This window comes from Kwoniella shandongensis, chromosome 2 (genome assembly GCF_008629635.2).
Source record: "Kwoniella shandongensis chromosome 2, complete sequence".
NCBI lineage: Eukaryota > Fungi > Basidiomycota > Tremellomycetes > Tremellales > Cryptococcaceae > Kwoniella > Kwoniella shandongensis.
The window spans coordinates 333,364-358,785 of record NC_089288.1 but is presented as its reverse complement, the minus strand read 5'-3'; the positions used below and the strand labels follow the sequence as shown (position 1 = coordinate 358,785).

General features: G+C 50.2%; 8 protein-coding genes across 8 annotated transcripts; 4 read left to right on the top strand and 4 right to left on the bottom strand.

Moving 5' to 3' along the window:
• Positions 1-120: 120 nt before the first annotated feature.
• On the top strand, positions 121-2,502 carry CI109_100819 (uncharacterized protein; the record flags this gene model as incomplete). The annotated part of the gene is made up of 1 exon (XM_032008027.1): positions 121-2,502. The coding sequence occupies one exon, from the start codon at positions 121-123 to the stop codon at positions 2,500-2,502; it is 2,382 nt and encodes a 793-aa protein (XP_031857682.1).
• A 321-nt stretch (positions 2,503-2,823) lies between these two features.
• CI109_100818 (pre-mRNA-processing protein 45) lies at positions 2,824-4,902 on the top strand (the record flags this gene model as incomplete). The annotated part of the gene is made up of 6 exons (XM_032008026.1): positions 2,824-2,840; positions 2,909-3,074; positions 3,146-3,187; positions 3,250-3,364; positions 3,437-4,331; positions 4,404-4,902. 6 exons carry the CDS (start codon positions 2,824-2,826, stop codon positions 4,900-4,902), a joined length of 1,734 nt encoding a protein of 577 aa, XP_031857681.1.
• A 298-nt stretch (positions 4,903-5,200) lies between these two features.
• On the bottom strand, positions 5,201-7,785 carry CI109_100817 (uncharacterized protein; the record flags this gene model as incomplete). Its single annotated transcript, XM_032008025.2, has 16 exons — positions 5,201-5,267; positions 5,367-5,458; positions 5,620-5,698; positions 5,758-5,765; positions 5,848-6,005; positions 6,117-6,175; positions 6,231-6,406; positions 6,478-6,569; positions 6,638-6,701; positions 6,760-6,785; positions 6,850-6,878; positions 6,935-7,049; positions 7,111-7,198; positions 7,258-7,336; positions 7,424-7,548; positions 7,708-7,785. 16 exons carry the CDS (start codon positions 7,783-7,785, stop codon positions 5,201-5,203), a joined length of 1,335 nt encoding a protein of 444 aa, XP_031857680.2.
• Positions 7,786-9,308: 1,523 nt separating this feature from the next.
• On the bottom strand, positions 9,309-11,336 carry CI109_100816 (uncharacterized protein; the record flags this gene model as incomplete). Its single annotated transcript, XM_032008024.1, has 2 exons — positions 9,309-10,734; positions 10,822-11,336. 2 exons carry the CDS (start codon positions 11,334-11,336, stop codon positions 9,309-9,311), a joined length of 1,941 nt encoding a protein of 646 aa, XP_031857679.1.
• A 5,082-nt stretch (positions 11,337-16,418) lies between these two features.
• Positions 16,419-18,126, bottom strand: CI109_100815 (uncharacterized protein; the record flags this gene model as incomplete). Its single annotated transcript, XM_032008023.1, has 5 exons — positions 16,419-17,209; positions 17,282-17,338; positions 17,406-17,514; positions 17,607-17,658; positions 17,753-18,126. 5 exons carry the CDS (start codon positions 18,124-18,126, stop codon positions 16,419-16,421), a joined length of 1,383 nt encoding a protein of 460 aa, XP_031857678.1.
• A 529-nt stretch (positions 18,127-18,655) lies between these two features.
• Positions 18,656-20,080, bottom strand: CI109_100814 (uncharacterized protein; the record flags this gene model as incomplete). Its single annotated transcript, XM_032008022.1, has 9 exons — positions 18,656-18,770; positions 18,828-18,881; positions 18,938-19,048; positions 19,105-19,211; positions 19,271-19,335; positions 19,424-19,524; positions 19,682-19,727; positions 19,866-19,884; positions 20,012-20,080. The coding sequence occupies 9 exons, from the start codon at positions 20,078-20,080 to the stop codon at positions 18,656-18,658; spliced, it is 687 nt and encodes a 228-aa protein (XP_031857677.1).
• Positions 20,081-20,613: 533 nt separating this feature from the next.
• On the top strand, positions 20,614-21,927 carry CI109_100813 (uncharacterized protein; the record flags this gene model as incomplete). Its single annotated transcript, XM_065966848.1, has 7 exons — positions 20,614-20,742; positions 20,848-21,076; positions 21,137-21,168; positions 21,224-21,287; positions 21,339-21,345; positions 21,648-21,687; positions 21,757-21,927. The coding sequence occupies 7 exons, from the start codon at positions 20,614-20,616 to the stop codon at positions 21,925-21,927; spliced, it is 672 nt and encodes a 223-aa protein (XP_065822920.1).
• Positions 21,928-22,021: 94 nt separating this feature from the next.
• CI109_100812 (uncharacterized protein) lies at positions 22,022-25,276 on the top strand (the record flags this gene model as incomplete). Its single annotated transcript, XM_065966847.1, has 7 exons — positions 22,022-22,036; positions 22,230-22,285; positions 22,351-22,480; positions 22,546-23,177; positions 23,245-23,350; positions 23,429-23,622; positions 23,680-25,276. The coding sequence occupies 7 exons, from the start codon at positions 22,022-22,024 to the stop codon at positions 25,274-25,276; spliced, it is 2,730 nt and encodes a 909-aa protein (XP_065822919.1).
• Between the last annotated feature and the right edge of the window lie 146 nt (positions 25,277-25,422).

Here is a 25,422-nt window from a genome sequence, read left to right as displayed (position 1 = left end):
CCTCGTTTCACCCCGCGTCTCAACAGCAACAAATGTCCACGTCCAAGTGTTGCAGTATCGCATATGCATTGCTGCCATAATCACATCCGATTGTCTGGCTCCTGTTCTCCTCCTTCAACGATGAGCACGAACGCAGACGAGATTGCGCTCAACGATCTTCTTAAACGACTAGCTGCCCCTGTCAAAGCTGTCCTTCCGAAACTCGATAACGACCACGTTTCTTTGCTTGCACATTCCCTTCTTCCATCGTCATCTCGCTCAGCGCGATCACTCGCCTACCTCTGTCTCTCCAAGTTCTGCGACGACGTCTCGAAGTATCCATCAACATCGTCTGATTCTTCCTCGGGAGACGAGTATATCGTTCAGACGTTCCGACCATTCCTCGAAACCACTTTCAACCCTTCCACGACAGAAAACGAGGACACGAGTTCCCAGCCGGAATCATGTGTTCCAGCTACATGTCTTCTCGCAGCTCTCTTCCCTCTCTCCCCCAAAGCAGCTACTCAGCTATTGACTACTTCAATGGGAGAAGTCGGTGATCCTCTTGCGATCTTGTTGGAAGTTGCTGAACTGCCTTCACCACTTCAACCAGCGCTTGCAGAATTGCTGGTAGCTGCTGCCGGCACGAAACCTGGACGAGAAGTGATACGAGAACGAGCTATGGAATGGCTCAAGGGCGCTGTAGAATATCAAGCCGGTCAAGGCGAGTTAGGAGTCTTGTGTGCGGTTGCTCTGAGTAAGTTGGGAAGACAGGATGACGACTTGGCAAATCCACAAGGAGCGGAAGGAGGGGGAGAAGCTTCAATAACGGAGATTGGTCTGGAAGATGAAGATCTATGTCAGAAAATGATGTCGCATATCGAGCATACCTCGACTTCTCCAAATCGATCGACAGCCATCATCTCTACTCTCGAAGGACTCTCGATCCTTTCTCTTCGACCGAGAATCAAACACCTACTCGCATCATCGCCTGGATTCCTCAAATCCTTGGTCAAACTATCACCTATACCTACCCCGAAGGGAGGATCGCTACCTGTTACTCCTCGAGGTAGTATGGATCTAGAACGAGATCTCAAGTCTGTCGAGACAGGACTATGTTACGGCTTGACGACTATCTTGGTCAACCTTACTAGTCCGAAACAGGTGCTTTCAGCGGAGGATGAACAGATGGCGAAACTTCGATCTATGGCTCTTTCCGCAAAGGGGAAGAAGTTGTCAGAACAACAAGAAGAAGCGGCTGAGGATGATGAGTTTGAGAGTGAAGAGCAGGTGAAGAGGAGGGTAAAAGCTGTGATTGCGGCAGGTGGAGTGGGTGCATTGACAGGGCTGGTGAGGGCGGAGAGTAAGCTTGTGAAAGAGGGATTAGGACGATTGTGCAGGAATCTAGTGGAGGACAAATCGGACAGACTCGGATTTGTGCGAGACGGAGGGTTCAAGGTGCTCGCAGTTGTGATTCGAGATTTGCTCGCCTCGACTACTTCAACAAATAAACCCACATCGAATGGTCTACGAACACCTACACAGGGATCGCCCGATCTCGACGTACTTCCAGCTTTCCAAGCACTTGCCAAACTGGTCATCACGACCCCACCCACATTGCTCTTCCCTCCACCACACTTGACCACTTCGCTCAACTCCTTGACCCCTTTGTATCATCTTCTCACTCACCCATCGTCATTGCTTTTGCAACGTTTCGAAGCGCTCATGGCTCTGACCAATCTCGCATCGATTGATCCCTCCATCGCATCAAAGATCGTAACAGCTACTATTACCCCTCTCAAAGTGGACGCTACATGGCGCGGATCGGGTCGAGACGATCAAGTTAGGATCATTGCTAGGATAGAAGAAATGATGTTGGACGACAACGAATTAGTCAGGAGAGCCGCAACGGAACTGGTCTGTAATCTCATCAATTCGTCAGATGGCTTCGAATACTTTTCAGGCGAATCATCTACCTCAACTTCGGAACAACCCAACGCGAGAGTCAGATCGAGGTCGAATGTGTTGGTGGTGTTGACGAGCGTGGATGATCTGCAAACAAGATTGGCAGCAGGAGGTGCTCTCGCTGTCATTACGGAATCGTCAATGGCATGTCGTGCACTTCTGATGGGCGACTTGGATCAAGATCAGACTCAAAGTCATACGACGACCTTTACTACGACATCTAAACGAACGATCTGGCAGAGAGTATCAGAGCTGCTTGATCCAGACGAAGAGGAAGAAGAGATCGATGAGAATGGGGAGAAAATACCGATCATCTCTTCCGCTCCGACAGCGGTACCTAATCTTGATCTGGTACATCGAGGCGTCATCATCCTGCACAACCTAGTACAATATACACTGGGACGGCCAGGCGATGCGAAGAAGGACGGTTTGAAGGGGATCAAGGACGCAGATGTGGAGGGCAACTTGATGGGTGTGCTGAGGATGAAGGTGGGGCAGGAGGTGTTGGTGCCTACAGTGGAGTGCTTGAAGATGCTGAAGCGAGGGACAGTCGCATGATACGATCAAGCATTGACGACCTGCGTAGAAGATATACCTTGCATTGCTATTCATACCCTACCCATACATACCATGCATCGTTTCGAGGACCACATGCATGTTCATACTATAAATCACTTAGCATACATAGCAAGTGCCCCGCCTCTGCTGATGTGCCACATTGATAATTTTCCGTCATTCCCCGATTAGTGCTGTGGTGGTCGTTCGCCGCTACGGTGGTGGTGCTTGGGTAGGTGACAGCATCATTCATTTCATAGTCGCGATCATTAACAATAACATTGTATTTCCCACTGATACCAACACCTCTATATCTATAGCAACATGGCCGCCCTAGCTCGGTGAGTAGCTAACACCTCAGTCAATCGGTGTCGAAATCTCGATAGCTAACAAGATTGTATGACTCTAGTGCCCTTCCGGCTCCTCTCCACAACCCTCTACCGGAGTATGAAGATGTTGTCGCCCCATCTCCTGCTCCCGTAGCTGTCGGTCCTCAAGTCCCCAAATATGGAAGTAGGAAAGGATGGAAGCCCAAGACTGCTATCGACTTCAATGCAGGTGGTGCTTATCCCGAGGTGAGCTCTACTTTCCCTTGCAGGAGAAGTAAATGGAGATTTGCCACTGACTTTGTGTCACTTTGTAATAGTGTCATGTAGCTCAATATCCGCTCGACATGGGAAAGAAGAAGGTGAGTCGCGAGAATGAGCTGCGCTGCGTAACGGAGTTAGGCTAATGCTGTCGGTGGGATAGTCCGGCGCGGGGACGACATTGGCTTTGCAAGTTGATCAAGATGGGTTAGTGAGATATGATGCGATTGCTCAACATGGACGAGCTGTTGGGTCAAAGGTTCAGTCCAGCTTCAAAGGTGAGCTCAATCTCTGCGCTGCGTTTAGATGTATACCACGAGCTCTGCTGACGATGGGATGCGATATGTTAGACTTGGTACCCCTTGCAAACCGAGCGGATGTGTCTGAGAAGGAGCGGGCAATGGAACGACCCGACGACGAATCCGTCAATGAGACCGCAGAACGTACACGACTAGCCTTGGAACGTATCACCCACGGCAAGATCAAAGCTGCTCAACCGAAACATGTCCCCAAGTCCAACAACGACTCTACCTACATCCGATACACTCCCGCGAACCAAGGTGCCGGAGAAGGGAAACAGAGGATCATCAAGATGACTGAAGTGCAAGAAGATCCGCTTGAACCTGCTCGATTCAAACATAAGAAGATCCCTCGAGGTCCCGACGAACCCCCTCCCCCCGTACTTCAATCTCCTCCCAGAGCCGCTACCGCTCAAGATCAAAAGGATTGGATGATCCCACCTTGTATTTCCAACTGGAAGAACAACAAGGGTTATACTATTCCTCTCGATAAACGACTCGCAGCCGACGGAAGAGGATTACAGGATGTGCATATCAACGACAACTTTGCCAAATTCTCAGAAGCATTGTATGTCGCCGATCGACATGCACGAGAGGAAGTCCGAGCGAGATCACAAATGCAACAACTTCTTGCGCAAAAGGAGAAAGCTCAAAAGGAGGAGAACTTGCGATTACTCGCTCAACGAGCAAGAGAGGAACGAAGTGGTTTGGCTACTACCTCTATCGCAGGTGGATCATCGTCGGCGCCTCCTCGAGAGATCGGTGTTGGATTGGGTGGTTACGAGAGTGGTAGCGATGAGGAGTCAGACGAAGAAGAGGAGGACAGCGAGGACGAGGAGGCTGTCAAGGAGAGAGAACAGGTCCGAGCGGAGAAGAGAAAGGAGAGAGAGAAGGAGATGAGAATGTCCAATATGGGTTCAGAAATGCGGGCGAAGATGTTGGCCAAGTGAGTGTTCTGTCTCCTCCCTTTTCTGACGAGTAGTCATTGCATTTTGCTGATATCATCTTGACATTGTAGGGAGGCAAACCGAGATATCTCGGAGAAGATCGCTCTTGGTATTGCGAAACCGTCTCAAAGCAAAGAGACACTTCTCGATTCACGACTATTCAACCGAGAATCTCTATCTACCACATTCGCTTCCGAAGACACCTACAACTTGTACGACAAACCCTTGTTCCAAGGATCCTCAGCGGCTGCAGCGATCTACAAAGCTGCCGGTAATTCTGCGGCGGGCAACGACGAATCCTTCGGAGGTGGTACTGAAGAAGGAATCAAAGCTGAGATGGGCAAAGATCGATTCGCGTTGGGTAACGCGACGAGAGGATTCGAAGGTGCGGAGGGTAATGGTGAGATCAGAGAGGGACCGGTCCAATTTGAGAAGGATACGGTCGTCACGCTGGATGGAAGTGCGGATCCCTTCGGTGTAGAACAGTTTATGGATGCCGCGAGAAAAGGAGGTAAGAGAACGGCCGAAGATAGGGAAGAGGAGAAGAGAAAGAGGGTCAGGGATGAGTAGTCGTTACGACGATGATTATTTTGAGGTAGATCTTTGTTCTGGTTTCGCGACTGCATGTATTTCGTATCACCAATCAATGTTTGAGTACAGCAATATACAAATCGCATCCCTACAGGACGAATCATTAATCAAGAGAGCGTGTATACAGTCCATGTCTGCATATGATAGCGATGATCAGATCTACAGTCATAGCCTATCATGTCTACCAATTTGCTTGATCATTCGTTTACTCGAACACCTCCCTGTAGATTTGTTCCAGTCCTGAGCAAGCGAATTTGGAGCATGTTGGTTTGACCACTTACATCGCACCGTACTCGATCACTCGGAAAAGCTCTTCATTGTGAAGATCCGGATTCCACCCGACTCTACATGTCCGAACACATATAGCATACGTTATCAGCCATCACTTGCAACCTCGACTGCGCCCTCAACTGTCAATCAGCTTGCAATGATCCGGCACTTACGCATCTCGCCAATCGAGACCCATCTCGGCGTGGAGCATACCTGCGTTTTCCCACTCTTTCAAATCCGACTCTTTGACACCTTTAAACAAGACCTGTTGAAGAGTGTAAGGGGTGCATGAGCATCGGTCGTCAGGCAGACAGTGGCGTCTATTGATCTTTCTGGACGTCTGACGGGGAGGGAAAGACGACGCCGGATAGGTACATGGACAGGAAAAGAAGATATCTACATGGATAGTAGAGGAAGAGCACTTACGAAGATACGTAGCATCACTGAAGGGGGAGGTATGATATTCAGTGTTAGAGTCGGATCAAGTTGATTTCGGTTCAAGATTCTATACACAAAGCATCAGCTTGACGACTGTCTTCTCGGACTCCGAGTTCTGAAGCTGACCTATACGCCTGGCATCGCACAACGTTATCATTAGCAGCTGCAATCAGCTGCAAAAAAAAAATGCAGTCGTCAAACCTCCACGCCACTCACAATATGTTTGTGCCTCGTAATCCCCGGTAACCAGGATGTGATCATTGCTGTCCTGCTCTCGACTGGTAAGCCTAAAGTAGCCAATACTCGATCCATATGCGGGACGAATATGCTCTGCGGGAGACACCATGCGTTGGAGGGTCTGATATCCGGCCAAGCTGGATAAGGCAGAGAGAGATTTAGTGTAAGTTACTGTGGCCCCGTCGTTGCTCGTCGTGCCAGCAAGAAACGCAATGATCAAAGACGGGGTCGTAACAGTCTAGACATACCAGGGATGAGGGGATCCTGCGGTTCTGGTCCTTTCTCGGGTCTAGCTTTGACGCTGGGTCTGTTACGTGTCATCAGCTACTATTCCATGGTGCGCACTGGGTAGCTGAACCCACAGCATCTCCAAGAAAAGACCATTCGCCATCGTCCCCGTTAACATGTCTTCTACAATTGCGCCCGGCTGGACCTTCAAGAACCATCTCAAGCGATGTTTTCCACCGTCAGTGATCAGCGAAGTCATAGGATAGGTGGCGGTGACGGTCCAGTCGGTGATGATCAGTGACACTTCCAGCTACACCAGTGGGTGTGAAGGATCAGCTTGGCTTGACTCAAAAGCTGCCCCTTCGAAGTTGTACCGCTCACACTCTTTTCTTCTGGGTGGAGGAATTCGATATTCGGTCTGACAGATCTTGGTCGGAAGATCAATCGAGCCGTACTCTTATCGTGTACGATGTCTGCCACATTGAGCAGGCACAATGAGCAAAGTTCGTCACTTCGCAGTCGAGTCATGTAGTCAACTCACACTTGGTCAGAACCTCGTTAGGACCGAGTTGATTGCCGCTAAAAGTCTGCTTGAAGGTCTTGTCCTGCTCCGCGATCAAGGCACTTAAACAATACATCAGATCCCCAGCTGTGGTCACTCACTTCAATGGAAAGTGTACCGATGTAGCCTACAGTTCGATCAGTAATGACAATACTATCCGAACCACTCAGGTTACTGGTCGGTGCACTTACTTCCTGCCGGAACACCTTTGTTGAGCTCCCTGCAGACGATCCATATGAGCGTATGCGGCCAAGCAGCCCGTCACAGTCAACTCACCCATTGACAGTAGCAGTGAGTGTCACACCCTTCCCAGAGGCGGTCTGACAAGTCAGCCTCTGATCCGCTGTCATCCCAGTAGGTTTGGACGGTGCGGCTGATGCAGCTTTAGTATCTGCAGCCGGAAGATAAACAAGTTATTCATCTGTTCGTCACATATTAACATTAGAGCTCACCGCCGCCACCGCCTTTCTTCTCCCCGCCACCGCCGCCGCCCGCCGGTGCTTGGGCTGATGCAGGTGTAGGTGCAGCTCCTGGTTTCGCCTACACATATTGAATTTATTGTATCAGAGAGTGAAACGGTTGACTAAAAACGAACTCACATTCTTGTCGTATACGTGGACACCAAGCCTCGCAACGTGTTTACCAGCACACGCATAATGGAACGAATCGTTATCGGTTCTTACCCAACCACAATCAGCACCAAGCTCCATCATACTTATCGCCATTGACCATAGAATCTCTTCAGTGGAAAGAGTGGTCACTCACATGAAAATATCTTGTGTACCTGCGTATCCTCCGATCCATTGCATATCTTGTGCTTTGCAAGAGAGTCGAACGATATGTGTATCTTTGGGTATGTTGAATTTTTCCATAGCCATTTGGATCGCCTTCTACGATGGGGCGAGGTGGCGTTGTGATGGAATAGGAGGTGGAGTGATGGACGTATTGCACATCAGCAAAGTGTCTCGCACATCGCGGTCGATGTGACGGTAGAATAGGGCGAAGTACGAGCTGGGAATTGGCAAAGTGGTAGGACTAGCCATACTCACATCATAATTCACGGGCATGGCAATGAAAGCTTCGTATCCGCCTCCGGAGAGGATGAGCATGCGAGGTGGAGTTGCCATCTTTCTTCTTTTGTACCAGAAAGGGATAGATGGTTATGGAGTTTGAGGTGGGGATTAGGGCGATAACTATGTGCGTTGGTGCAGAAGGAATAGGAGTGTCTTTGGGTAGTATGGAGCTCGAAGGGGAGTCGCTACTAAAGGAATTTTTCCTTACCCTACTCTGTCGATGGGGTCAGGTCCTGCTTTCTTGAATGGTGCTTCTGAGCTTCAGTCACAGGCGATTGCGATGGTGGGCCTTTCTTATCCTTTTGAAGCGACGACGATGGCAAAGCCCCTTGATGATCGCCCGCAGCGGATCCTGTCCTCCTCACAGGATTAGTTTGAGAATCTCTCTCAATAGCTATATAAGGCCATGGAACTTGATCGTGATATCCCTGTATAACGTCGCCAGAAGCTTGTTCAGTTGAAACAGCAGGCGTTGGAATCGAATGCGTATGAACGGCTCAAGAAGCTTTGACGGACTGACAGTTGTGGTGGATGACGGAGCGTAAGGTGGAGTCGGTGGCGAAAGAGGAGGTATAGGTGTGTCTTCGGGTCTGACCTTTTTGTTATGATACGATCAGCAAATATCCCTTCTTGCTCTGTTGTACAATGATAATGGCCGGAAAGAGACTTCAGGAGAGGAAAGTTGACCTACACTTTCAAGTGTGATGGGCTTGATCAGTGACAGAATCAACTTGATTATACTATATATATAAGTCATCCATGTCTTAAGTAGACATGCGAATGCGACGACTTCAGTACAACAGAAAAGTCGAGGAACAGGCATGGTATATGCATTGACATGTCATGTTAGAGGACCCTAGAACGCCCATCACGCAACGAAGCGCTGTGTGTGTGGGTAAGTGTGTATGTGCTGCGCTCAAAACCTCCTCATCACCCGTGCGTCGGGACAGACCATATAGACCGTTGGTCCGCAGTCAGTGATGTAGAGATTACCTTTCGTGTAGTAATCTGTACGATGCGTGATTAAGCATAGATAGAAAGCAACGTTTCGCAGAATGTGTAACATCGGATTTCAATTACGAGACATGCGACGTACATCTACCATCGCTCGCTCGCTCGCTCGCTATTCGCTTCCCCTTTGACTATCTGACTGAGTTCCGAACTATCAACTGATTTACCACGTAACTGATCTACTCTTACTCGTAATTAATCGAATCGGACCGTCTCGTGCTGTACCAGGAACCCAAGTTTCAAACTAACGAAAACATTACTTTTCATTCCTGAGCATATCATTATCATATTGGGTTGCATGTACTGTACGTTGTCACTATTGTAGCTCAACTACAAAATCCAAGAAATGGGGAAAATAACTATAAAGCTACGTACGACCTGTCGCTGCAACTGTAGCGTGGTATTGAGCCTGCGAAGAAAGGCCTCGTGTATATTTCGCTTCGCTAGGGGTATATATATTTGAAGTATGTGTCGTTATAAGATGACCATCAATCTTCACTTTGGCCTCTGATCCTTTTATTCCTTTCGTCCTTCAAGATCGCCGCAGTCCACACGACCGCCATCGATCACCTGCCTTGACCCAACAGCGCCTTCGCCTTCTGCTCCATGCTAGCCCCTTCCCCTTCTTCACCCTTTCGACCTTTTCTCGTTCCGTTCACAGCAGGAGTAGGGGGAACACTGCTCGCTCCGTTACCGACTTGACTTTCCTGACCGTTGTACACTGCAGCGGCCGAAGCCTGATAAGCAGCCTGAGCATGATCGTAGCCAGACTGATCAGCAGTCGCCGGTCTACTTCTCGAGTTTTGCTGAGGAGATCCGAGCAGAGCCGAGATAGCAAGCGAAGAACGTCGTTCTGTCGTAGGAGGTAACCAAGAGGGATCTTGCTGCTGAGGAGGAGGTCTCTGGACATCTAAAGCCGCGTTGAGATGTTGGGGAGGCGCAACAGCGGAAGATGGCCTAGCGTGCTTCCTCGCCTCCATATCAGAAGCTTCATCCTCTGCTCGACGCTTTCGAGAATCGTACCCGGGATAAGGGAATTGACCTTCGTGAGAGCCAGGTGCGTTGTACTGGAAGGGAGACTCGGGAGGTTGTCCGCTGTACCCGGGAGCGTAAGGACCTGGAGGAGGGGGAGGGACGGAACTGTACTGTTGTTGTTGAGGTGTCCAGTTGGGAGGGTAGTTGTAGACTTCTTCTCTGGGAGGGTAAGAGCTGTGGGAGTGCGGTGGGGGAGGATATGCGTATCCTTCAGCTGGCGGTGGGTATGCGCTGGCATCTTGAGGAGGATACGCCGCATGTGGGGGAGGAGGTGACGACCAATTAGGTTGAGGAGGTACACCAGCGTACATCGGTGATTGAGGGGGACCGTGAGCAGTAGAGGGTGGCTCTGATTCGGCATAGTGTGTAGGAACGGGTAAATCGCGACCTTGGGAAGACATCGGTCGATAAGGGTACGGCAACTGCGCCATTGACTCGGTCGAAGAACCCGTACCAGGAGCTGTCGGTGGACGAGCAGACTGATCGTAGTAGGGTTGTTGTTGATATCCGTAGCCTGCCGATGACGCTGGTCGACGGGAAGGTCCCGCATCATCTACCACAGAGTGAGCCTCGGCGCTGTATGGGTAATCGTAACCCCCAGTCCTGGGACGGGTATGTTGAGGTGGAACGTTCCATTGTTGCTGTTCGGGATGGTATGCCGCGTAGGAAGAATTATGTTGAACGCTTGCAGTGGGCGAACCCTTCTGTCCACGGTAGTCACTATGCCGAGGTCGCTCCACGGCGTTTTTGGGAACTTCGACCACCTCACCTCGCCTTCGTTGATCCTTGTTCGCACGTTGGGAAAGGGCTGCATGAACAGGAGCAAGTGCGGAGAGCATAGCTTCATTCAAGGCTGCCTGGTCGGCGTGGACGGTAGCCGAGTGTTGACGCAAGTTGTCGAGACGAGAGAAAGCTTTACCACAGTGACAGGGGAAAGGTCGTTCACCAGTATGTTTTCTGGAAATCAGGTACCAGGGGGAAGGAACGTCTCATCAGTCAAGGTCATTCCAGTGAAATAAGGTACAATCGCAATCTGCTACTCACCGAACGTGCCTTGCCAAATGCTCGCTCCTCGTGAATACTTTGTCACATTCCCCATACCCTCTACATCTGAACATCTTGCCGCCTGAGACGCCGACCGGGACGATGGGTAAACCGTCTGGGGTAAAGTTGGCGCTTGTAGGTCGACCATTGCTGCTGGGTGGAGGGGAAGGGATGTGCTGGGGCTGCGTCTCGGGCTGAGGAGTCTGAGCAATTCCGTAGTATCCGCCCGATGGGGGTTGCTGGGGAGGATAAGCGGGACCGCTCAGAGGAGTGATCGGTTGGGGAGGATATCCGTGCGAAGATCCTGGGGGAGCTGCCATTTCACCGTGATAAACCTGAGACGGGGACTCCGTAGGCGCAGGCGTACCCTTGTTGTATCCACCAGACGAATGTAGCCTTTGTTCCGGTGAGGAAGTCTCGTGGTGTGGTGGGGGTGGGGGGCCTTGGGCTGATCCAGGAGCTCGCGGGTAGTAATTCCCATATTGTCTATCATCAGGAGGAGCCGCGAAGCTCATATTGGGATGATTGTCGTAAGGTCTGTCGGAGGGAGGGGGCAAGCTCAACGGAGCGGATGTCGTCAAGGAGGCCGACATCAAATAGGCTTAGCGCCAGGAGGATATACAGTTGAGTTGGTGTTTGGTGAAACCAAAACGACCTCGTGATCACGTAAATTACGAGATGCGGAAGGGGTGGCGAGCGATCCGGGACAGCGAGTGGTCGAGACGATGTATGTATTCGTGAACGATTTCAATCGTCGACAACGTATGCAGTGTCGTGAACGGTGAAGCGACGAACGTCAAAGGAAAGATGATGGAAAGAAGGTTGATTAAAGTGTGGGATTGGGTAACTGGAATGGATGGATGGGATGGACCGCCCTGATCGACGTCGGGTTTATTATATGTCTGTTCCTGGGAGACAAATCGGTGTGATCCGTTCAACTGAGAGCTATCAGAGTACAAATCGTTAGCAATAGCTCTTTTAGGGGTAACCAGGAGCGCAAGGGGACGAGCGGATATCGATGCAGACACAGCGGAACGGCACAAAAACAAGGACGAACGAGATGGAAGGTGACGCGGAACACGACAAGCACTGGGAGCCAGTAATAAATCCGGGTAAAGACGGAATTACAGTGTGTGGGTAGACGTCGAGCAATTTGACCGACTGATGAAATAGGTAGATCTCCTTTCAACGACCGAGTAGTCCTTCTCCGTTCCATTGGTGTGCTATGCATAACCGCCCTATCCTCCTTTCTCCCCACTTTGTACCACTTGAATCGCCGCAGTGGAAGACACCGAAAATCTTCGGCTTACGAACAAGCCGAGGACCTCTGTTCCTTTGCCGCGGGTTATATGCAGGAGTAGGACGTCTGTTGCACCAGCAGATAGAGCAACGGGTATCAAGTGCAGAAGTTGTTTGTACGAGGATTTGAAAGCAGACGAGGAGGAAGGAAGGAAAGAGGTCGAGACATACCCAAAGCTTGGGCTCGAAGAGATAAACACCGAGAAAACCCCGCACACTCACTTTGACTCCAAGGTGCTTCTCGAGCCAGACCAGGATTTCCTTCAGCGACGCAGAGTCGTCAAACTGAGGTCGACAAGGATGAGTAAGCTTTGTCATCTCGTCTCAGAAACGATAGAGGTGTCGCAAGCATTGAAAACGGCGATGGCCGAGGAGGTGAACAGGTGTGCTTGGGCAAGGGGAAGGTGACCAAGGGGCATCCGGAGGATGCACCACCAAAGTATGGGATGGATGAGGATGGAAGGGAAGGTAGAGGAGGATGGCCAACTCGGTCGACGATAGCGGGGTAGCACGTCACTCGACATGGGTTGGAAAAGGTACGGACATGGTGATGAGACAATTGAAACGGACCGTGCACTCACCTAACGAATCCGAGCGAAGGAATGCTAACGTCTTGTCGAGCGAGATGCAAGCGACTGTCGATTGATTGATTGATCGATTCGTTCCTCGAAACACGATATGATGATGTGGAGGAAGGTGATGGTTGCGGAATGTATGATAGTGGATGGGTGAATGGTTGAATCAAGATGTAACGGTTAGGTACGGAGTACGGTACGTTTTCGAGGGACGGAAAAAGGAGTGTTGATGTTTTAGAAGTGGTAGTTGTTTATATTAGTGGTAGAAGAGGGGGAGAAAAAAGAAGGGGCTGGACTACCAAGCGACGGAATGAGTGGATGATGATGATGTAGGAGGTAGTAACGGTGCTCAATGACCGAGTATCAGTGAATGATGATTGCGAGGGTATGAGTGGTTTGGTGGTGATTGGTGGTGGTGGTGAGTGTGGTACAGTAAGAGTGGGATTATTCCCAACGGTGAGTATAGTTGTAAAAGGTACCGCCCCTGGACACCAAACCATTACTCTGATACTACGCAGAGGCAGTAGAGAGTGAAATGAAAAAAGCGATCTGTGCCGGGGCAAAGAAAGGGGAGAGGGGGGTTTTACAGGAAAGGGCATGAGAGCAGAGGAGTCCTCGTTAAGGCACAACACCAGAGTAAAGTATACTGTACACACAGACCACGCGTCGTGGCGTTTTTCAAATAATCGGTCAGCGTAAGAAAAAAAAAAAGGGGAGGGATCAAGGCACCTCATGTAGTAAGAAACCCCTTTCCCCCCCCCCCTTCCCCTTCTCCTTCTTTGTTGCCCGGATGTTCTACTCTGTTCCTTTTGATGATCGAGTATATGACAGTTCAAGTGGCAGAGAGCTATTGCTCATATCAGATATATTCGGGTGAGACAATGGGTACAGGTTTAGCGTACCCATAACGCGGAGTGGACGAGGGACGTTCCCGGATATCTTGCATTGCTAGTTCGGTTTGTTTCAATGCATTTTACCTGATACTGCTGTATTCTATCGTTCTCCATCACGATGCCAGGGTGCGTCACATTGACCGTTGATGCATATCCTTCAGCAGCTGCTAGCCACTCGCTGTCCGTGTACGTACAGCTCCTGTCTACCTGGTCATCAGAAGCGGGTTACCGGTATCTCATCCTAAGAAAAGGAATCATCAAACATTCCTCCGAGATGATACTCACGTCCTTCTCGTCATTGTATGCAGTTTCATGACCAGCCAACAGGTCTGGCTTGTCTGTCAGTCAGTACAACCTAGACCCTCGTTTCATGAGCAATCGTCCACAAAAAGTAGAGTAAGAAGCTAAAACCGCCACCACCCGTTTCGTTTGTCGTTTGTCTGGACTTACTGACATCGTTCCCAACTGACGAGATATATATCGATGATGATGCATGATCGGGTTCCTATCACCCCTTGTTTCATGATTCCCATCTTCCCGACGCAGTGTTCAGCCATTCATACATGCATGTGGAAAAGTTATATAACCCATCGTAGGACTTGAAACTACTTTGCAACACATCAGAATGTCGCCTCGTCGCCACCATTTTTGGGATAAGCAAGCCATTCTTCACTAGACTGGAGATGAAACAACGCCTCTTGGACTGACGTCGTCGGCGTGGGCGTGGTCGTGGTCAAAGACGAAACGGTATCGACATGAGAAGAAGACGATGATCGTGTCACTCGATATGCTCTCCAAAGTCGTCACGCCATCTCACATCCTGGACTCTTAGAGTCTCGAACAGTCGGTCATCCAGACGTCTTTGGCTAGTCGCTATTTTAGGCTCGCTCCTGAGAGCCCCGTCTCAATCTATGATATCAGAGATAAGCGAAATGCCATGCACCGACAAAAGGCCGTCTTCTCGAGCTATGTGACAGCATTGAGGATGTCGTTCAGCGTAGCTTGCCTTGCAAATTCCCGCTCGTTCGGGTCGGGAAGCGATAAATCAGCCTTCCACCCACTTCTGCCAAGTTGGTCTCTATCCCCCTCTCGCGCAGATTTGGCAGTCCCGTCTTGCGTTGCTTGCCACATACGACCCAGTCGAAATACGGGACACCATAATGGTGACCACCCTCTTTATCGATAACTATCTCATAGGTACCCTGTCATCGGAACAACAAAGTTCTCGAACGAATTAGACCAGGGCGCGGAGGATGAGAGGCACCATTTTTGGCATCATCAACGTATTAGGGGTGAATGACACTGACTCGCGTGCTTGTGCAATTGCGGCTAAATACCGATGGATCTGCATGAGTGGGCACCGTTGTAAGGCCCGAAAGACAAGGACCCGGTCCACTAATCATATCACAACCATCGTCATATCTAGTCTGGCTTGGGGTGCGTTCCCCAGACGATACTCGTATAGTGTACTTCCGTTCCGAGTACGAAATTTGCTGCACTCGTCGCAGTATGACCTGGATTTGTGCTTGTGTAAGCGAGTCGCCGAGTTGATCATGCTTCACAAAGTATATTCTGTTCTCTACCCCGCACCGCACCGCACCGCATTGTCGAGTCGGGTTGGTTTTGATATCTTTCTTCGCCGTTAAATCGGCAATTACTATCGCGTGTCCACTCTTTGGTGCTTCCTGCTTCCGAATAAAGGTACAATCAGTTCGACCGCCGCCGTGCCGCAAGAACGCGGAGATTACAGTTCCTGAACGTGTAATCGTACTGTATTTGTACGCAGGTGCATGAAAATGCTTGCAAGACGCACGACGTCCTCCTGACTAGGTACGGATTTTTGGTATAGGTCATTCTTCTCGAGGCATCGATCGTAGATTCCGAAAATGAATGAAATTAAACGCCTGCTGGAAGTCCAAGCCACGGCGTGCCATGCACTGGCTATGACGAGAGAGAGAGAAGGAGGGTGACTCCCCCATACACATGGCAAAGAAGTGAGAGATCTGCTCGTTAGCGCCGAATCGGCATGACAGCATACCACGAGTCTCAAGTCCGACTCATGAGATCGAGGTACCATCGCCCCTTCAACAATTCCGAACTGTAGATGATTGGAAACAGAGTTGGAATTGAAGCTAAGTTTGAGATGGTATGGTTTTGCCAATCGTCGCTCCAACATTCCTTTGACGAGCCAAGACGGTCGATTTAGTTGGAATCAGTTACGAACGTACGAGTCTCAAAAAGTAATTTGGGACCTGTCGATCTGTCTCTTCTCTCGACTCGAGGAAGGGCGCCAACGCTCATTGCGATCAACATCAAGGATTCTAGGCGAGGACGTTTATTTTCAATGTTCTAGACGGTCGATCTAATTCGATTTGTCTCGCTTGGAATTGGGCAAGGCTCATGATTTGTACATTGCTTGTAGTAGTCGAGGGGAGGTCATTGGTCGAGACGATTCGCGCATTTCATCCGACCTTTCGCATTAAAGATCTCTTGGCGAACCTTCTTGCTGGAACGGGGTTTGATCCTGCAAAAAGCGTGAAATCTGATAGGTTGGACTCCCTCACAGCTGGGGGGATTTGAAGCGATCGTGCTCAGTCATCCCTTTGGTCGTGCAGTCATAGACTTTGGACCTTTGTCAAAGGGTGTTATCATCGCAACAGCCGTATTAAGCCAGAAGTCACACCAGTAGGTGATGCAGTGTAGCCTGCGTCCCACCTAGCTATGTCTGTACCGAGTTGTAGTTTCTATCAATCTAAGCAATACAACTCAAACAATTACAAATACGAGTCTCTCCTTGCCTGTCTCTGGGACATAGTGCTTATGTGACGCCTCAACGCAACTTGACCCTCCCGTCCTCCACTTTCCCACCTTTCTCTTCCACCCATCTTCGTACCTCTTCCTCCGTGTCCAGCCCTAACATTTTCCCTGCCCACTCTACACCCACACTCATATACCCCTTTTTCAATACGTCCCATGCTCTTTCCCTGATTCCTGGTTCAGCCCAGGCAAGTATCGTCCGTTCATATGTCGACACCGTGCCATTACCAGAGGAGGAAGAGGAAGAGATGAGGTGGAAATATGTCAAAGGGGAGAAGGTCTCTTCGGCCATTGATTGGGCGGCAGCTTGAACAAAGTCGAGTTGGTCAATCGATAACAGGGGTAGACCATCCGAAGCTGGTTCTATATGAGAATGTGGATTGAGCGAAGGTCGAAGGTCTGTGACGTTCGTTCCTACCAGGGACGCAGGCGCAAAGTCAGAGATATCGGCAAACGGATTATCCTTTGTCAATCTCTTCTTCTGAGGCGTTGTCAATTCCATGAGGGTATCGAAATATGCCCTTCGTCCAGAAATCACAAGGTGGTAAAGTAACAACAACGAAGCGAATTCGACCCTTCTATCGCGAGACCGAACGGGTTCGAGCTCCAATCTCCCAAGTCGGACATGAAGATCGTCCGCCTCGTCGCCCTCGGCTGCGGACTTGACTTTGCCCGTTCCACTTTGGGCTTTGACGTGCGCAATGTCGTATGCTTGATACAAACTCGGTACGAGACCGCTCAGAGCGCCTAGTAATTGTGGTAGATTATGAGCGAGGATCGCGAAATGGGCCGAGGATTCGAATACTACCCAGGAAGACATATATGAGCACTAACTCATCAGCGAGATGACCTAGAAATTCCGAGCGGATCACTCACCTTCTATAGCAAAGCCATCTATACGATGTGATGCCACGACTCCTTCTCGCAACTTCCCTACATAACACTTTGCGTTAGCAAGGAGACCATAGTGATGCGACCAGCGGAATGCAGCACGACGAACGGAATAACAAGACGATACTAGCCAGACTTTCTAGTTCTTCCTTCTGCCGAACACCAGCTTTTGGCGGGGTATGTCTAGGTGTGGTGTATGTAATATAGTGTGCTTCGATCTATCAAAGTCGAATCAAGTATGTCAGCTCTCCTTCTCATCCAAAAATAGTTTCTGGTGTGGTTTCTACCAGCAAGGAGATATATGACTCACCCTCTCATCTATATACTGTCTATACCGCTCTTGTGTATTCCAATCTTTCAACCTAATTATGCCCATGAACCATATCAGCTCATCAACCTTCTTTACCATTCTATTCCAGCTATGATCGTCATCGTGGATCACCAACACTGACTCACGCATCACCCTCTGCTCCATCACCTCCACTCCTCGAGACAGATTGCATCAATTCCATCTCTCCTACTTTGACTTTCCCCCCAGCACCGGAACGCATCGGTCTGATATCCGTTGCAGGAGAAGCGAGGACCGGCTGCACCCCCGTGATAGAAGAGGGCCAATCCTTTCTCGAAGGACGAACAGCATACCGACTACTATTCGTTGAGTTGGTCGAGGACAGGGTAGGATTGTTGGGTGTAATACCACGTCGAGGTGTCGAAGGACCAGCTTCGGCAGAAGGATCGACCCCACGTCTAGTTTGCACGGATCTTTGGTCTTCTGGTTGAGGCGGGGGAGGAGGCCGTTGCCGCATGTGCGGAGGTTGATAGCGCTGCATCTTGCAGTCGAGTTAGGCCGAGATGGAGACGATGTTATGTGTAAACAACGCTTTGCGCTATACCTATCTGTTGAGCCGATTACTGTGAACAAGACTTTTGTTGCCCGTCATCGTTTTTCCTGGTACTTTCCTCAAGCTGCGACACAACTCTTTGCCCATGTTAACAATCCATAATAATCGTTGTCAATAGAAAAAATCAAGCATCGGCTCAAAATGCACCTCTCACACTGACACCAACGCTGCACTGCACCGATCTTCCCGGCCCAGGAAAATGCATTCATCATAAACATTCGACGGTCGTGTATTCATTAAGGATGGGATGAGTTGTAATAAGAGTAAAAAATCAAGCAACGATAGTGATTCCTATCACCTGAAAACGAAGGAGACAAGAAAACTAACTACTACTATTGGGCCGCAGAAAAGTGAAACGACAAATCTCCTTTATATATCCGTATCTCAATGTTCCTTCCAGTCATCGAGAGGGGGTAGACAGCGCCTCGATTAAGAGAGAACCGACAAAAGTGTCCGCTTAGAAAAGAGTGGCAACGGCACCGAGGAGCGCAAGAGCGACAGCAGGGATACCGACGTAGGTGGTGATAGAAGCACCCGAGGCGGCACTGGTCGCAGCAGCGGAAGTGGCGGCGCTGCAAAGTGAAAGACATCAGTACCAAAGCGCAAGCAGATAGACGGCGACAACTCACGAAGCAGCAGCAGAGGTGAGAGAACCAGCGGCACTAGTAGCGCTTCCGGCGGCACTGAAGAAACAAGACGTCAGAACCATGCTCGGGACGGACAGCTAATGAAGACTTACGAAGAAGCCCTGGATGCAGCGGCGGAGGTACCGGCGGCGCTGGTAGCAGAAGAAGCGGCGGAAGAAACGAGAGAAGATGCGCTGGAAGCAGACGAGGCGGCACTGGAAGCGCTATTGGTAAGCGTCAGCTAAACAACACCGGGGAAGAGAGCTTAATCAATACTCACGAGGCAGCACCGGAGGCGGAGGCCCGGGTGGTGGTAACGGCACCAGTGGCAACACCGCTAGTAGCGGCGGTCTGGTTCAAACAAGCCTGAGAAGAACCGGCTTGGATCTGCAGGCGATTGAGTTAGCGTAAGATGTCACGCTGCGAAGGTTTCCTGCGGTACTGACAACTTGGGGAGCGGAGTAACCGATGGCACCAGTTGAGTCAGTGATCTTGAGGGTGATGTTGGTACCTAAATCGGTCGAAACACACAAACAAACACAATGCATCAGTCCCTGTCCCTGGGGTTGTGTCCGAGGGGAATGAAACGTTAAACATACCGGCAGCGAGGTTAACGTTCCAGGTGAAAGGGCTGGTAGAAAGGCTGTCGGAGAGAGTCTCGATGGCAGCGGCAGAAACCTGACCACCGGGGATGACCGCACTGTGAAACAAAGAAAAGTTAGACCGAATTAGCATTTTGTAATGTTCGATCCCAAGGCGGCCGACCGGTAGAATCCGATCGGCGAGCGACGCCACACACACGTGAACAGGGTTGTGTGGAGCGTTGAACGGCGAATGGGACGACGCGGTCTACTCACAGAATGTAAGGGGATGTACCACCGCTGAAAGTGATAGATGCGGGTTCTGTATAGTGAGGAGAGTATCAGTGACCCGTGTCATTGCTACTGGTAATGTTGTGGGGTGTCGTAGCAAACGTAATGACGGTCGCTGCGGAAATCTGTGGAAACTGCGGGGAGACGCGGAAGTGAAAATCAGACTCACGACACTCGACGAGGGAAGCCTGGATGGATGTTATTGTCAGCACAATGTCACACGAAGGATACCACCACTGCTACTGGTAGACGAGGATGATGGGGTAGACAAAGGAGAAGAGAAAGGGCCGGAAGGATGACCAAGCGCGGACTTACGGGAGTGTTAACGGACTGGGCGAAAGCCGTACCGGCGAGGACAGCGACAGCGAAGAGGTTGGAGAGCATTTTGTGATTATTGATCTAAGAAGAGTTGATTATAGTGTTTGGCAGAAGGTGTGTTGGTTGGGAAGAGAAGAAGAAAGAGAAAAAGAAAAGAGATGTATTAATGTTTAAAGTGATGTTTGTGAGTGGGAAGAGAAAGGAAGAGAGGAGTGAGTGAGTGATTGAGTGAGTGACTGCGATGTGAATAGAACACGAGTGGCTTTCTCCAATCCAATGAAAGAAAGCATTGACCGCGTCGTCGGACACGTACATTCAGGGTATATCAATGTGGCACTTGTTGTATAATTACTTGATTCGGTATAAACGATGGGGGCTGTGCCTGTTCGGAATCAACGCTAGCCAATAATGTGACGACGTCAGTCTCAACATAGTCTATAGCAAACCTGCAACTCCGAGGTGGAGGTGGTCCAGTGCAAAGTGTTTTGTTAGTCAATTCGACCGTTTTCCACAACCTTCCCGTTCCCCATACACATCCCACCGTTTACCTACTCTTACCAGTCGATCAGTCAGATGTCACCTGCAACAGTGTGCATGAGATGACAGTCACACCTCCCGCAACATTGGCAGTGGATAACGACATCACTGGTGGGTTGGAGCCCGTACAGATTCCCGCAATTGGTCTCACCGCGGATCAATTACAAACATTACTTGCCGCATTCAACACTGTCAGTCCGATCCCCTTCAGATACATGTCTCTTGGATGATCAATTATCCTGATGTTTACTTCATTGCGGTGATGGGATGTCAATCAGTACATAGTCGACTCGCAGCTTTCCAACGGCATCTCGATAAGCGACACAGCTGCGGTTCAGCACAGCCCGTTCGCATCCCTGGAAACAGCGGAATCTCCCGTGTCTGACGATCACATCAGCAGCAGCGGTGGCTCGGACGGAGAGACTGACACATGGACATGTACCTGCGCTTATTCGTCTGGTATCGGCGAGGGATGGCTCTGCACAGCTAATGATGGAGATGCATGTGATTGTGTCAGCGACTTTGGTGAGCAAACTCCGTACGTGCGGCCTCGGCCGAACAATGTCTGACTTGCACGGGCATCAGGTAACTTCTACAGCTTGCCTGATGAGGGTCAAGTGAGTCGTCAGGTACTCAATCTTGATGCACTGCCCGATCGACTACCACTGGCAGAGTGTTCTCCTGCTTGTCCATGTCGTTCCAGCTGTGCGAACCGTGTCTCCCAACACGGTGTTCGGTAAGTGTCCTATACTCATCACAAAAACACGGCGATTGACCACACATGCAGTACACCTGTATCCATAGGACCAGCGGTGTCCGGCATCGGTCTCGGTCTTTTCTACTCGCCTTCGGCTCCCGTCGATCTACCACGGGGAACCTTCATATCGCTATACGCAGGCGAATACCTCACTACAACAGAGGCGCAACGGCGATGGGCCGAACAGCGGTCGTCTGACCTTCCGGAGGGACAAGGAAATTATATCCTCTCCCTCAGATTACCAGGAGAGACTATACACATTGATCCGAGGCATAAGGGGAATGTTGGCAGGTTTCTGAACCATTCGTGTGAGCCGAATTGTGTTATACATGTGGTCAGATGGGGAGGAGGTGAAGGTTGGCCTAGAGCTGCGATATATGTGAGTTAAGACGTCCAGTCTGGGTGACGATGGAATCAACGATTGATGTGTAACTGATATCATCGATAGTCCAAGACGGTAATCAGACCCGGCGAGGAGCTCACATTTGATTATGCGAACGCCTCAGGTGGACCAACGGTGAGGGAAGCAAAGGGAGCCGAAGAGGGAAGCAATAGAACCAGATGCCTTTGCGGCGCTGATAGATGTCGAGGATGGATGCCTTTTGATGAATCGCTATGACCGTACATGCATCTGCAACGACTTTACATTCGAAATTGTGCCTGGTGTACGAAAACATATACATGTTGAATGGTTGCCAGCACCCGGAGACGGAATGTCAACATGGGACGTGCCTGAAAGTGGACTGATGATAGCAATTTGGTCGCGTCAACTCCGTCATGTCCAAGTTATGTATTATTTCCTGTCATGCTTTCCTTTCTCATCTTTCCTCTGTTCTCCTAGGCAATCTCACCCGGCGCAATATATACCTGTCCGAACGCACATACCTAGGCAGAGATATTCGAGAGAATTTCCACATATAGTCGCCGAACCAAGCGGGTCCAAAGTTCGCAAGACGACCCGCTTCCTCTATCCTCTCGTGAGCTATGTCTGTGATCTGCTTGCCAGCGAACTTTGCTAAGATCTGCTCTCCATCGTTCCTAGCACCTATGACATAACATCCGACATGGAGAATACGGAGACCAATCAAACTTTGTTCTCAGAGATCGTCTTTCTATTTGCGGACAAACAATTCTCAGATGAAGCCATTGGACTTCTGACCGCTCGAATTCAGGTGAGTTACGACACTTCCTTCTGTAAGCTAGACAGCGAGACTGATTCCCAAGCTGGGATTTGTAGGAGTACGGCGGAACTGTGACTGAGCAACGTCAAGAAGCTAGTGCTCTGCTTGTCAATCCAAATCATCCAGCTTTCAAGACGGAGAAGAGTCATCTCGCCTTTCTACGAGATAACTACAAAGACATTCCTCAACCCCAAATCATCCCTTATCATTGGATAGCTCGATGTATCCACGACCACAAACTTGTGTCTCCCGAACAACTCGCTCTAGCCTCGCCGATATTCACTTATCCGTCTCAGTCGACAGATTATCGACCGTTACGAACTTGGGTTTCAGTCAATATCACTCGAGAAGGAGGAGAATCACCCGAAGATGCTCAAGCGAATTGTTCGAAAACACTCGAATTGGGCGGAGCGCTAATTGTGCAGAAGAGAGCGCAGGCGGATTTGTTGGTAGTTGACGAATCTAGTCAGTTTGCAAAGAAAGTGCACGAGGAGAAGAAGAAATATGGTAGAGATTATCAAAGAATTGTGGAGAGGGATTGGGTCGATACGTGTTGGAAGGAGAAGAAGTTGAGTTGGAGATTACCCATCAAGCCAGATGGGGAGAATGAAGATGATGGGAACGATTCGATGTTGGAGGATGATGTACCTGTAAAGACGGGCAAAGGACCAGGTAGACCGACTGGACAGTGAGTCTTCGATGCTTTCTCTGACCCAGTCTCGTCCACAATAAGAGTTGACATTTCATCTCATCAGACCACGAAAAGACTACACGGGCCAGGACGATGACTTCCTCTGTCGGTTCCTCGCTGCTTACTTCCCCAAAGGATCATGGGGTAGTCGCAAGACGTATATCACCCTTGTGAGTTTACGTCACGCCGGGTTACCAGGTCCAAAAGTATACGAACAGCAACCTGACAAGCGGATTGCACCACACCAGCTCAACATGAAAGACACATATCCTCCTGCTGAGAATCATACTTCCCAATCATGGCATGAGAGATTCAAGAAGAACTCGGTTGCGCTCGAAAAGCGAATCAGGCGATTCATTGCTGAGGGTATCGATGCAAGTCTGAAAACTGAGCGAGAGAGGGAGAAGGCAGCAGAGCAGAAAGCGACACAATCGGTAACTGAGTAAGTTGATGTGCCCGTCTTACTTTCCTGTAGTCATCGCTCACACGTTTCACATAGCGCCGATGAACAAGAAGCGGGTCCCTCGCAAGCACGTCCACTAGCAGCCGTTGAGGGCGAAGCGATCCCCACGTCAACCCGACCAATTCGGCCCGGTAAAAGAAAGCTCGTCGAGTCTGATGACGAAAGTCCCCCTCCCGCCAAGCTTTCTACCACACAGCAGAGCAGCAAAGGCAAAGACCGAGCAGATCCGCCAGTGGAGACGACGCAACCTGCGCAATCCGCTCAGCCTATTGTCGCAACCGAGACCTCTGGTCCGACCGCTACCGAGTCAAATGACGCTACAGAACCCATTCCGAACCCTGCGCCATCAGCCATACCCGTCGCTGAAACGGTCCAAGCGGGGACTGCCAGTCGAGCTCCACTTGGACCCCAACTCAGCTTCGGATCGATCCTTCCGGACCAGTTCCAAGTCGAAGGTAGCAACAACTCGGCTGATCGAACGGTGGATACCGACGTCGTGGAACGGGATCTGCTCGGTCTTGCCGACGAAGAAGAACCATCGCAAGAAGGTCGATCGATTCCGGGCGAAGAAACACAAGCTATTCTGAATGACTTTGCGAGGGCCAAAGCTGCTGCGTCTGCTTCGGCAGCTCCTGCTCCAGCTGTTGCGGAACCATCCTCACCTGTGCAGAAACCACGTAAATTGGTTAGATTAGACGAAGAGGTCCAATTCCGAGATCCACCCGTCCTTCCGTCTCAAGCTCAGACTGAATCGTCAGCCGAGGACGCAAGCCTCTCACGACAAGCAGAACGCGAACCCTCACTAGCACAATCCTCACCACGTCACATCATTCTCAGTCCCCCGAGACACGTCCTTCAGCCTCCTTCCGACCTCGTGAGACAACGACAATCTATGCCGGAACCAAATAGGGACGGAGGACTGGAGATCACTCCTTCTAGGAATGGAACCACCAGATTATCGATCCCGCTCAGATTGGAGGTGGACGTACGAGGCGTCACAGCAGGAGAAGGTGTGACGCGTATTGTCGGAGCGGCACAAACCGACGTTGCAGCACCCACACCGGCTGAGGGTAGCGGTCGCCGATCACAAGGCCAAGTGTATGAGACGTCAACGCCTAGTCCGGCAACGAGGTTTGGTAGTGGAGGTGGAGGTCGACGATCTCTACTTCGTGATGAGATTCTGAACAGTGCGACGAAACGACGTCGTACGCTCGATCGAGCCGCAGGGGGAGGAGGGAGAAGACGTGATGAATCGTTACTCGATACAGTATACGCATCTACCGTCCTTCCATCTCCTAAAACAAATAGATCCACGCCGACTCCCCTCGCTTCTTCGCCCACACCACCACCACCACCACCGACGAGACGTAGAGACCCTAGTCCCCCATTATCGGAAGCAGAGAGGTCTGAGAGGTATTTCGCTGGGAAGAATGCAGTGGAGAGAAGGAGAGATGAGTATAGAGCGCGATTGTTGGAATTTGGGAAATTGACAGGATGGACATTTAGTCAAGTGGCGACGTGGTTGGGGAAGAAGAAGTTTGAGGGTGGGATCGGTGAGGGTGAAGAGCATTGGGAGAGAATAAGGAGGACTTTATTGGAGGAGGTGGGGAGACAGCAAGGACAAGGCGCATAATCATGAAGTCCGGACGAAGAGCGAGCATAGACTTATATTTTATGCAGCGCAACACAGAAGTACATGACAAGTAAAGAGAAGTATGGAGTCAGTAATAATGACATTGTGCATAGTCACTCAGTTCTTGCAATGATACAAACAAACAA